A 13818-nucleotide genomic window follows, 5' to 3' on the forward strand; every position below is an offset into this window, starting at 1 on the left:
TGTTACTTGGTTGGGGTCCGGGAGTGTTGCGTAGTCGTTTCCAATCCAGGATTGATTCATTTTAATTTGAGTCAGACGGTCTGCATTTTCTGTGGAGAGGCGGATACGCCGCCGATCTGTGACGATGCCTCCGGCAGCACTGAAACAGCGTTCCGACATAACGCTGGCTGCCGGGCAAGCCAGCACCTCTATTGCGTACATTGCCAGTTTGTGCCAGGTGTCTAGCTTCGATACCCAATAGTTGAAGGGTGCAGATGGATTGTTCAACACAGCTACGCCATCTGACATGTAGTCCTTGACCATCTTCTCCAGGCGATCGGTGTTGGAGGTGGATCTGCACGCTTGCTGTTCTGTGTGCTGCTGCATGGGTGTCAGAAAATTTTCCCACTCCAAGGACACTGCCGATACCATTCCCTTTTGGGCACTAGCTGCGGCTTGTGTTGTTTGCTGCCCTCCTGGTCGTCCTGGGTTTGCGGAAGTCAGTCTGTCGGCGTACAACTGGCTAGAGGAGGGGGAGGATGTCAATCTCCTCTCTAAAGTCTCCACAAGGGCCTGCTGGTATTCTTCCATTTTGACCTGTCTGGCTCTTTCTTCAAGCAGTTTTGGAACATTGTGTTTGTACTGTGGATCCAGAAGGGTATAAACCCAGTAATTGGTGTTGTCCAGAATGCGCACAATGCGTGGGTCGCGTTCAATGCAGTCCTAGGCCGAAGAGGTCATAGCCTAGGGTCACAAAACCTGTTTATTGGGCAATTTCAATGGTGGCGAGTCTGACGTACATAAATCGCAGCAATGGCCGTTAGCAACGTCTGAATCTCACGAAATGTATCATGCAGGTAGAAGACATATTGTTAGACTTGGGCTCCAAAGATGGGTTCCCTACATCTCTGCAAACCAGAGTTACAGGGCTCCAAATTTGGTAAAATCTCCCATAGGCTTTCATTGGGCCTCCTATTTACAGTTCCAAAATCTCACATCTTTTCAAAGGGCAATTACTCAGCAGTGGCAAATTTTCTAGCATTGTAGGGACCCTTAGGGGGAACATGACTGGTGAGTTTCGGGCCCCTAGGCCAAAGAGGTCATAGCCTAGGGTCACAAAAACCTGTTTATTTGGGCTATTTCAATGGTAGTGATGGTGACGTACATAAATCGCAGCAATGGCCGTTAGCAAAGTCTGAATCTCACGAAATGTCTCATGCAGGTAGAAGACATATTGTTAGACTTAGATTCCAAAGATGGGGTCCCTACATCTCTGCAAACCAGAGTTACAGGGGTCCAAAATTGGTAAAATCCCCCATAGGATTTCATTGCCTCCCTATTTCACTTTCCAAAATCTCACATCTTTTCAAAGGGCAATGGCTCAGCAGTACCAAATTTTCTAGCATTGTAGGGACCCTTAGGGGGAACATGACTGGTGAGTTTCGGGCCCCTAGGCCGAAGAGGTCATAGCCTAGGGTCACAAAAACCTGTTTATTTGGGCTATTTCAATGGTAGTGATGGTGGCGTACATAAATCTCAGCCATGGCCGTTAGCAACGTCTGAATCTCACGAAATGTCTCATGCAGGTAGAAGACATATTGTTAGACTTGGATTCCAAAGATGGGGTCCCTACATCTCTGCAAACCAGAGTTACAGGGGTCCAAAATTGGTAAAATCCCCTATAGGCTTTCATTGGGCCTCCTATTTACCGTTCCAAAATCTCACACCATTTCAAAGGGCAATGGCTCAGCAGTGGCAAAACTCACCAGTCATGATCCCCCTAAGGGTCCCTACAATGCTAGAAAATTTGGTACTGCTGAGCCATTGCCCTTTGAAAAGATGTGAGATTTTGGAAAGTGAAATAGGGAGGCAATGAAATCCTATGCAGGATTTTACCAATTTTGGACCCCTGTAACTCTGGTTTGCAGAAATGTAGGGACCCCATCTTTGGAATCCAAGTCTAACAATATGTCTTCTACCTGCATGAGACATTTCGTGAGATTCAGACGTTGCTAACGGCCATTGCTGCGATTTATGTACGTCACCATCACTACCATTGAAATAGCCCAAATAAACAGGTTTTTGTGACCCTAGGCTATGACCTCTTCGGCCTAGGGGCCCGAAACTCACCAGTCATGTTCCCCCTAAGGGTCCCTACAATGCTAGAAAATTTGGTACTGCTGAGCCATTGCCCTTTGAAAAGATGTGAGATTTTGGAAAGTGAAATAGGGAGGCAATGAAATCCTATGGGGGATTTTACCAATTTTGGACCCCTGTAACTCTGGTTTGCAGAGATGTAGGGACCCCATCTTTGGAATCCAAGTCTAACAATATGTCTTCTACCTGCATGAGACATTTCGTGAGATTCAGACTTTGCTAACGGCCATTGCTGCGATTTATGTACGTCACCATCACTACCATTGAAATAGCACAAATAAATACAATAATACAATATAATACAATAACATTTGTAAAGCGCTTTTCTCCCATAGGACTCAAAGCGCATAGCTGTGTCTCAGATTAATACAGGGTTTCAGGCTGGGTTGTGTTACAGAGGAGATAGTCAGATGTTCATGAATGCCAGACTGAAAAGGTAGGTTTTCAGTTTAGACTTAAATGCTTCCAGGGATGGGGCTGTCCTGATTGGGTGTGGCAGGGAGTTCCAAAGTGTAGGGGCAGCATGACAAAAGGCTCTGTCTCCAAAGGTTTTGAGGTGGACTCTGGGGGTGACCAAGGTGTTACGTCCTTTTGATCTAAGATTGTGGGGGGTGTGATGTAGTTGCAACAAGTCCTTCAGGTATCCAGGGCCCAGATTGTGCAAGGATTTGAATGTCAGTAAGCCAATCTTAAACAGAATTCTCCACTTTATCGGTAGCCAGTGGAGTGAGCTCAGGGTTGGTGTTATGTGGCAATGGCGGGGTTGGCTCGTTAACAGCCTTGCGGCGGTATTCTGTACTAATTGCAGGCGGCGTAAGTCTTTCTTATGCAGGCCTGTGTAGAGGACGTTGCAGTAGTCTAACCTTGATGTGACGAAGGCATGAACTAGGGTTGGAAGATCCTCTGAAGGAATTAGGTGTTTAATCCTTGCAATATTCCTTAGGTGAAAGAAGGAATGTTTCACAACAGCTGAGATTTGATTCCTGAAGCTTAATTTCCCATCAATCAGTACTCCCAGGCTGCGCACACAGTCTGAGTTGTTCAGGTCTGAGCTCCCTATCCTTAGCGGTGTTGGTTGAGACTGGAGCTGCTTTGCTGTTGAGCCCTGGCCCTCGATAACAAGAACCTCAGTTTTGTCAGCATTAAGTTTTAGCCAATTATTATTCATCCACTCCTGAAGCTCAGCTAAGCATGCGTTTATTTGTGGAGTAGGGTCTGTGACATCAGGTTTGAATGACAAATATAGCTGGGTGTCATCAGCATAGCAATGATATGTCAGGCCATGTTTTTATAAATAAACAGGTTTTTGTGACCCTAGGCTATGACCTCTTCGGCCTAGGGGCCCGAAACTCACCAGTCATGTTCCCCCTAAGGGTCCCTACAATGCTAGAAAATTTGGTACTGCTGAGCCATTGCCCTTTGAAAAGATGTGAGATTTTGGAAAGTGAAATAGGGAGGCAATGAAATCCTATGGGGGATTTTACCAATTTTGGACCCCTGTAACTCTGGTTTGCAGAGATGTAGGGACCCCATCTTTGGAATCCAAGTCTAACAATATGTCTTCTACCTGCATGAGACATTTCGTGAGATTCAGACTTTGCTAACGGCCATTGCTGCGATTTATGTACGTCACCATCACTACCATTGAAATAGCCCAAATAAACAGGTTTTTGTGACCCTAGGCTATGACCTCTTTGGCCTAGGGGCCCGAAACTCACCAGTCATGTTCCCGCTAAGGGTCCCTACAATGCTAGAAAATTTGCCACTGCTGAGTAATTGCCCTTTGAAAAGATGTGAGATTTTGGAACTGTAAATAGGAGGCCCAATGAAAGCCTATGGGGGATTTTACCAAATTTGGAGCCCTGTAACTCTGGTTTGCAGAGATGTAGAGAACCCATCTTTGGAGCCCAAGTCTAACAATATGTCTTCTACCTGCATGAGACATTTCGTGAGATTCAGACGTTGCTAACGGCCATTGCTGCGATTTATGAACGTCAGACTCGCCACCATTGAAATTGCCCAAATAAACAGGTTTTGTGACCCTAGGCTATGACCTCTTCGGCCTAGGACTGCATTGAACGCGACCCACGCATTGTGCGCATTCTGGACAACACCAATTACTGGGTTTATACCCTTCTGGATCCACGGTACAAACACAATGTTCCAAAACTGCTTGAAGAAAGAGCCAGACAGGTCAAAATGGAAGAATACCAGCAGGCCCTTGTGGAGACTTTAGAGAGGAGATTGACATCCTCCCCCTCCTCTAGCCAGTTGTACGCCGACAGACTGACTTCCGCAAACCCAGGACGACCAGGAGGGCAGCAAACAACACAAGCCGCAGCTAGTGCCCAAAAGGGAATGGTATCGGCAGTGTCCTTGGAGTGGGAAAATTTTCTGACACCCATGCAGCAGCACACAGAACAGCAAGCGTGCAGATCCACCTCCAACACCGATCGCCTGGAGAAGATGGTCAAGGACTACATGTCAGATGGCGTAGCTGTGTTGAACAATCCATCTGCACCCTTCAACTATTGGGTATCGAAGCTAGACACCTGGCACAAACTGGCAATGTACGCAATAGAGGTGCTGGCTTGCCCGGCAGCCAGCGTTATGTCGGAACGCTGTTTCAGTGCTGCCGGAGGCATCGTCACAGATCGGCGGCGTATCCGCCTCTCCACAGAAAATGCAGACCGTCTGACTCAAATTAAAATGAATCAATCCTGGATTGGAAACGACTACGCAACACTCCCGGACCCCAACCAAGTAACATGAACAATGAACATCTGTGATGGGTTAGCGTTTCCGGTCCCTGTTTATTGAACCTCTCATCTGTATTACATTTATGACTGCATGGCGACAAAATGCAAATTGCTATCCGCACGCTTCTTGTCCTCATGCAAGGCCTGGGTTGTTGTGTCTCAAAGCGTGGCCTTCTCCTCCTGCGCCACCCTCCTCCTGTTCCATCACGTGTGCTGCTGCTGGGTTAGCGTTACCGGTCCCTTTTCCTGGAACCTCTTATATGTATTACATTTATGACTGCATGCCGACAAAAAGCATGTTACCTGTGCAAAGAAAACAGACATTTCCCGCATTTAAAAGACAGTTTTCCCTTTGAAACTTTAAAATCGATTTTCTCAAAAACTATAAGCTCTTTTTGCTAAATTTTTTTTCCTCTTGTACCCACTCCCAAGGTGCACATACCCTGTAAATTTGGGGTATGTAGCATGTAAGGAGGCTTTACAAAGCACGAAAGTTCGGGTCCCCAGTGACTTCCATTATGTTCGGAGTTCGGCCATGTTCGGCCCGAACCCGAACATCTAGATGTTCGCCCAACACTACACGTGACCCGTTCGGCCAATCACAGCGCTAGCCGAACGTTCGGGTAACGTTCGGCCATGCGCTCTTAGTTCGGCCATATGGCCGAACAGTTTGGCCGAACACCATCAGGTGTTCGGCCGAACCCGAACATCACCCGAACAGGGTGATGTTCTGCAGAACCCGAACAGTGGCGAACACTGTTCGCCCAACACTAGTTTCTTCATGTAATACAATCTAAAAATATTGTTCATAACGATGAAAAATATGTATAAGTAGGTCCGTAAAAACTGTTGTAAAACATTAGAAAATATTACTAACATTTTACTACAACTAAAGCTAACCCTACTCTCACACAGAATCCTCCATCTACTTATCCCTAACCCTAAGACCCCCCTGGTGGTGGTGCCTAACACTAAGACACCCCTGGTGGTGCCTAACCCAAAATCTCCCCTGGTGGTGCCTAACCTTAAGACCCCCCTTGTGGTGGCTAACCCTAAATCCCCCCTGGTGGTGCCTAACCCTAAATCCCCCTGGTGTTGCCTAACCCTAAACTCCCCCTGGTGGTGTCTAATCCTAAATCCTCCCTGGTGGTGCCTAACCCTAAGACCCCCCCTTGTGGTGCCTAACCCTAAATTCCTCCTGGTGGTGACTAACCCTAAGACCCCCTGGTGGTGCCTAACCCTAAATCCCCCCTGGTGATGCCTAACCCTAACACCCTCCCTTAGTGGCCGCTTTATTGTGTGGATAATAATATTTTACATATAGTGACTGTAAAACATATGTTACAATTTACTTACTGATCACTTTATGTGGAAAATAATGTTTTACAAACAGTAAGTGATACAATTCTAAACAACGGTTTAGTTAAATATGATACATATGTTTAGTATATTTGTAAACGTAATTAGTCACGGACGCATTCTGTAAACTTAAATCATCACAAGCGCAGTTTGAAAACGTTACTAATCTCCGGGCGCCCTTTTTTCCTGTTTGGCGCCCGTCAAACAATATTTAATATGGGAGTGAATGGCAGCGGCCCTTTTTGTCCACTTGCCTCAAGGCCCAAATTTCCTGCTTCCGTTCAAGTACCCCCTGTGCCCTGCTAAAGTACTCCCTGGGGTATGTGTACTATGTGTTGATGACCTGGCCATTTTAGGATGACATCAGGAATTCGTTTCTGTGGGTCTGTCTGATTGGTTGGAGCAGACACTCAGAAAAATAGAGTGAAAGTGGTGTGGTTGAATCAGTTAGGTTTTATGGGCTGGCTAGTGATGGTTCACCAGCTGTTTGATAGTCGGTGTGACTCAAACATCGATCATGCCAGCAAATTTAGTCGACTGCTTTTATTTAGATGCTCCAAGCGTAGTAGATATCAGCACGGTCAGGGTCCGATTTCAGAAAGGGTTAATCATCAACAGACAAAATGGCTGCCTTTCAATCCTGTCGTACAACTTCCTGTATTTCTCTGGAACATATTTTTTCAAATATTATTTTTGCAGGTTATGTATCTGAAACTCAAAACTCAGAGTCTTCCTTGCATGGAATTTATGAACAGGTCCCTACCCCACTGTTGACAAGATCTTTACCATGTACAATGACCCCAGGTATCCAACCGTGTCTCAGGAGTGCCCAGGTGTTGGCAGATCACGCTGAACACTTCGCTGGCCACAAATAATGCACCGTGGCTCGTTTCATCCATAAAGCTGGTGTGGAGAGCAGTTAATGTTCTTTACTGGAAGCAACAATCAGACAGGATATCGTATCTATCCAAGACACAGACCTTGTTTATTGGTCTCACAGGGCTGCCTCGGGAACAAACTGTCATCTTAGATTAGACTGAAGTGAAGGTAAACAGCTAAGAGCACACTTTACTGGAATGCCAGTCCAAGGACTTTACTTCACCACTTCAGGACTGCACATATTAAGGACTGCACATATTAAAATCTACTTCCTTTCTTTAACCACTTTGAATCCCTTGCTACGCTTATCTACTCCCCACAAAACTTCATCTGAAGCTCAGGGGAGTAAATATGCGTACTCGTGGTAAACAGTGTGCTGTATGCCCAATAAGCTATCTGATTATGTATATAGGGTATCATTTTAACCGTGACAAGTGAGAGAATAGATTTTGTGTTGTTTGACAACTGAGAGCTAAGTCATGTGATTGTTTTTTTTACCGGAAAACTGAATGAAAAGCAATAAAACTGTTATTTTCATGTACTCTATACCCCTAAATAAATACTTGTAAAAAAACAAAAGTGACAGCATTGAAAAGAGAATACATAGTTACCCTATGGACTTAGCTTTTAAAATATGTATGCCATGAGAGTGTATTACTGTTAATCATGAAGATAAGGGCTTTTAATTACTGATAGAGTACAATGAGAAAACAAAAAACACAAACCAGAAACTAATATATTATTGCCATACATTGTACTAGGAACATTATTTAAATGTTGAGATAACCAGGACAAATTAGCAAATACAATATGTGGGTTTTACCTATGGTAACATTGTTTATTTAAAAACTATAGTGGATGGAAATGGATAAATAGTGTACTTTTTGTTTTTTTTCTAATTTTTCCCTTTAAAATGCACAGATAATAACATAATTACTAAAAGCAAATATCACCCTCACAAAGCATAATTTGTGGCAAAAAAACAAGATATAGATCATTTACATCTGATGAGTAGCAATAAAGTTATTGGTGAATGAATGGGAGGAGCGCTGAAATGTGAAAATTGCTCTGGTTTTTAAGCAAGAAACCCTGTGGTGCTGAAGTGGTTAAAGTGAGTCTGAAGTGTAAAAAAACCCAAAACAGATACTTACATAAGGAGAGGGAAGGCTCTGGGTCCTATGGAGCCTTTCCATTCCTCTCACGGTCCCCTCGTTCTAATGCTGTCACCCCCGTTAGCAGTCAGAAGCAGTAAAAGAGGGCGCATATGGTTAATGGACAAAAAGGGTGTGGCCATAGACTGCAATGCAAAATATCGGCTATTGGGCGCCCGACAGGAAAGTTGGGCGCCCGAGAAATAGCGGTTGCAGGGATCATGTTGACAAAAATTTTCGTTTACAGAATAAGGTTTATTACAAATATCGTTTACAAATTTGTTTTGACTTGTGTTATACTTATTTTTTTTCGTTTTTAAATTTCGCTTATAGGAGCTTTCACTTATTTTACCGGTTTTAAATTTCGCTTATAGGAGCTTTCACTTATTTTACCGGTTTTAAATTCCGCTTATAGGAGGTTTTACTTATTTTTCGTTTTTAAACTTTGCTTTCAGGACTTAACAAGTAAATTTTCGTTTACACTTATATTATCATTTTAAAATTAGTTTTCATACATATAATGCTTAACCTGCTGAGCGGTCTGGACGAGCTCAGCTCGTCCAACACCGCCAGAGGCTGCCGCTCAGGCCCTGCTGGGCCGATTTTTGTCAAATAAAAAGCAGCACACGCAGCCGGCACTTTGCCAGCCGCGTGTGCTGCCTGATCGCCGCCGCTCTGCGGCGATCCGCCGCGAGCAGCGGCGAAAGAGGGTCCCCCCAGCCGCCTGAGCCCAGCGTAGCCGGAACAAAAAGTTCCGGCCAGCGCTAAGGGCTGGATCGGAGGCGGCTGACGTCAGGACGTCGGCTGACGTCGATGACGTCACTCCGCTCGTCGCTATGGCGACGATATAAGCAAAACAAGGAAGGCCGCTCATTGCGGCCTTCCTTGTTTATTCTGGGCGCCGGAGGCGATCGGAAGATCGCCTCCGGAGCGCCCTCTAGTGGGCTTTCATGCAGCCAACTTTCAGTTGGCTGCATGAAATAGTTTTTTTTTTATTTAAAAAAAACCCTCCCGCAGCCACCCTGGCGATTTAATCAGAACGCCAGGGTGGTTAAATATCGTTTTCAACTTTATTCTTAGAAATTCATCGCTTTTGGTATTAACTTTCTTTTTTACACTTATAATGCGTAGATTATAGTTTTCTGATCTATTAATTTACTAATATATCTCTTTTAATACTACCGTTATTTTAAGATTTTTAATGCGTACGTGATTGTAAGGCTATATATATATATATATATATATATATATATATATATATATATATATATATATATATATATATATATATATATATAATTTTTTTCTATTTATAATATTATTAAAGTGTACGTGATTTTAAAGGGTATTAATTCTATTACAAATATATATATTATTCTATTCATGTTATTTATAGTGAAGTATTTTGAGGATTAAATATATTATTGTTTATATGTGTGTAATCAGGGCCGGGCCAAGGCATAGGCTGGAGAGGCTCCAGCCTCAGGGCACAGTGTAGGAGAGGGCGCACAATTCATTCAGCTGTCATTCCTAATTGTGTATGAAGCAGAAAGAAATAAGAAAAGGGGATACATAGCAGTGACTGCAAGCCAGATAACTAGAGATTAAGGTGTTGGGGAGGTTGTGGGCCCTGTGGCCCTCTTAGTCTAATAGAAATCAGTGTGTGACGGCTGGGGTGGCAGGGATGGAGGGGCGCACTTTGCTGTCTCAGCCTTGGGTGCTGGATGACCTTGTCCCTGCTCTGTGTGTAATGGTGTTTGTGCAGTGGAGATGGTTACGGTTAGGCACCACCAGGTGGGTGAATAGGGTTAGGCACCACCAGGGAGGTCTTAGGGTTAGGCACCACCAGGTGGGTGGTTAGGGTTAGGCACCACCAGGGAGGTCTTAGGGTTAGGCTCCACCAGGTGGGTGGTTAGGGTTAGGCACCACCAGGGGAGATTTAGGGTTAGGCACCACCAGGGAGGTCTTAGGGTTAGGCACCACCAGGGGGGGTCTTAGGGTTAGGCACCACCAGGGGGGTATTAGGGATAGGCACCACCAGGGGGGTCTTAGGGTTAGGCACCACCAGGGGGGTGGTTAGGGTTAGGCACCACTGAGGGGGGGGGGTCTCAGGGTTAGGCACCACCAGGGGTACAATTTATTAAATTATGTATATTTACACAAATGGGGGGTCTAGGGGTTAGGAATAGGGATAGGGAGAGATCTGTGTGAGCCTACAGTTAGGTATAATTGCAGTAAAATACCTGTAAAATCTACCATTGTATTACTATGCTTAAAGGGAACCTTAACTCTAAAAAAAACCATGAGTTTTACTTACTTGGGGCATGTACCAGCCCGCTGCAGCCATCCTGTGCCCTCGCAGTCACTCATGGTTCCTCTGGTCCCTCGCTGCCAGCTAGTTTGGTTTTTGCCAACTGGGAGACGGCCAGCCGCCATGCGTACCTTTTTACGCATTCCCGCTGGTGCAGGAAACTATTGTGGACATCAACAAGTACCTTTTTACGCATTACGCAGCTATCCCCTGGGACACTGGAGAGCGATCGGCTCTCATAGCCTGAAGCCTATGAGAGCCGATCGCGTGATTGGCTGGCTGGAGGGAGGGAGGGAGGGAGCGGAATGGGGGGAAAAAACAAAAAAGTTAAATTTATTTAAAAAAAAACATATGGAACAATCTATTTCTGAAAGTTTTATTACTGCAGATTGAGATATTTAGATATTTTTTGATTAAAAAAGAGAGAAAATTCTTTTTTTTTTCCTTTTTCAAAGGGACACTGAGCACCATTTAAAAACACAATTTGCACTTACCTGGGGCTTCCACCAGCTAGGTCCCCCGGCATCCTCCTGGCTCCTCTACCATTCCTGCAGCCGGCTCCGTTAGTCGGCGACTTCGGGCTGACGGAGCAGTGCTTTTCAGCGCTGCTAGATTTGGGCGCAGCCGGCGCCTCCATAGACTTCAATAGGAATCATTCCTATTGAAGTGCTCAGTGAGTAACATTGGCTCCGTCAGAAGACGGAGCTGAAGTTGCTTAAAAACATAATAATTCGGCCTCCAGCAATCGCTGGAAGCCGAATTATTTCATTCCCCCACTATCCATGTCGGCCTGGAGGGGGAATAGTAATTAAATCGGCCCGGACTTGTGCAGAAGCAGGATCAGCTATATAACGCTGTATCCTGCGCCCAAGTCTACCGGCGCCGATTTCAAATGTACGCCGGGCTGAAGTTCCCAGTACGCGTCCCCACCACACACACTACGCGTCATCACGCCGGCTGGCGTGAGAGTTCTGCACATGCGCGGTTCTCCAACTCTGAACTCGTACTGACGACTTCAGGCCGAAGTCGTCAATTAACGGAGCCACCTGCAGGACCGGGAGAGGAGCCAGGTGGACGCTGGGAGACATCGGGGGGGGGGGCTGGAGGAAGCCTCAGGTAAGTGCAAATTGTGTTTTTTAAAAGGTGCTCACTGTCCCTTTACACATATTTTCTTATAAAAACAAGCGAATTACAGATTTATTATAAGTAAATAGTATCAAAATAAAGCCATATTTGTCCTGGGAAAAAACAAAAAAACCCTAATGTGTTTGAGTAGACTAAAAATTGCCAGACCTTTCAGCTTTATCAAAGACATTGCACAAGTTTGAAAATTGGCTTGGTCCTTAAACAATTAAGCCTTTTGGACATAGCTGCTACGTCCAAAAGGCTGCTGCCACGCTGCTGCCCCCCCCCCCAGCCTATCGCGCGCACTCCCACGCGCTCCCATGCCGCTGTCCGTTAGCCCAGAGATCAGTGAATGGGAACGCACTTCCCATTCATTGATCTAAGTCCCCATTAGAAAGACCGACGCCATCTATGAGAAGCCGCAATCTTTCTGAAGAAAAAAAAGTTTCATGTCCTACCTTCACTTCCTGTAAGCGTGATCGCACGCTTGCGGGACGGAAAAAAAATGACTGAGGCCATCTACATGTAATTTTTTATCAAACAGACACAAAACTACATTTATAACTAACTGTTTACCTCCCACACTCTCCCAAAAATACCCAAATAAAATTGTTAATAAAAAAAAAAAATTACAATAAAAAAACAAAACAAAAAAAACCCATAACTAGTTACCTAAGGGTCTGAACATTTTTAATATGCACGTCAAGAGGGTATAAAATATTACGTTAAATTTAGCGTAATTTCAAAACGATGATTTCGTGCTACCTTTAATTTCCGAATTTTGTGTAATTTTAGGAAATTACAAAATTGAGATTTAACGCAAAATTACACCACGAAATCACAAATTACGAAATTATGAATTACAAATTTTCTTCAAATGTTCTTTTTATAATCCAGATGTCAAGTGCTTCTGAAAGCTGAAATAATATTTGGAATTTAGCCCTACAAGTGGCACATTTTCTAATGAGCTGTAATAAACCATTGTATACAGGCGTTATAGCTCTATTGTACCTCTAGCACAGTGATAAGTGAAGGATTAGTGTATTGGTGAATACAGACATGTGCGATGCAGGGCTAATAGGAATATATGATGAAGTGTCTCCAATCTCTGTGGAATGGAGGGAGGGATATGAAGGATTGTGTGCTTATCAGTCTGGACAGACCGGACCCCTGTCTCTTATCTATAGGCCCAGACTTCCTCTGGCCAAGGAAAGAAGGAAATAGCCCCCCTCTCGCGCTGGACTCCCCTAACTTCCCTCCCCTCGCTGCAGACTAACTCCACCTTCCCTCAAGCAAAGTGATTCTACACTTGCCTCTACCATGCAGGGAACACTTATCAGAGCCCCTAAAACTCGATGACGAAGACACCCACAGCCCCCCATAATGTGGTTGTGTGTCCCCCTACAGGCCTGACGAGCCGTCATGTAGTGTATTCCTGGTGTGACAGCTGCGATGCGGGTGAGTACTGGGCTCTATCCACACGTGCTGCTTCTGCTAGCCTTGTAATTGTCATATCTCTTTACTTCCCAACATCTATCTATCTATCTATCTATCTATATCTATCTATCTATCTATCTATCTATTTATCTATCTATCTCTATCTATCTACACTATCTATCTATCTATCTATCTATCTATCTATCTACAGTATCAATCAATCTATCTACACTATCTATCTCTATCTATCTATCTATCTATCTATCTATCTATCTATCTATCTATCTACAGTATCAATCTATCTATCTATCTATCTATCTATCTATCTATCTCTATCTCTCTATCTATCTATCTATCTACTATCACTCTCTCTATCTATATGTCTAATGTACATTCTATCTATCTATCTATCTATCTATCTATCTATCTATCTATCTACTATCACTCTCTCTATCTATATGTCTAATGTACATTCTATCTATCTATCTATCTATCTCTATCTCTATCTATCTATCTATCTATCTATCTATCTATCTACTATCACTCTCTCTATCTATATGTCTAATGTACATTCTATCTATCTATCTATCTATCTATCTATCTATCTATCTATCTATCTATCTATCGTATCAATCAATCTATCTACACTATCTATCTATCT

The 13818-nt window shown here is 44.1% G+C and overlaps 1 protein-coding gene across 1 annotated transcript in view; it reads left to right on the forward strand.

The window, feature by feature from the left end:
* Positions 1 to 13026: 13026 nt before the first annotated feature.
* Positions 13027 to 13818, forward strand: part of LYL1 (LYL1 basic helix-loop-helix family member) — a 36636-nt gene continuing 35844 nt past the window's right edge. Inside the window, exon 1 of the mRNA XM_068272185.1 lies at positions 13027 to 13178. Coding sequence (XP_068128286.1) covers positions 13173 to 13178 — 6 coding nt within the window. The 5' untranslated portion in view covers positions 13027 to 13172. The remainder of the gene's footprint in view (positions 13179 to 13818) is intronic.

This window comes from Hyperolius riggenbachi, chromosome 3 (genome assembly GCF_040937935.1).
Source record: "Hyperolius riggenbachi isolate aHypRig1 chromosome 3, aHypRig1.pri, whole genome shotgun sequence".
In the NCBI taxonomy this organism is placed as follows: domain Eukaryota; kingdom Metazoa; phylum Chordata; class Amphibia; order Anura; family Hyperoliidae; genus Hyperolius; species Hyperolius riggenbachi.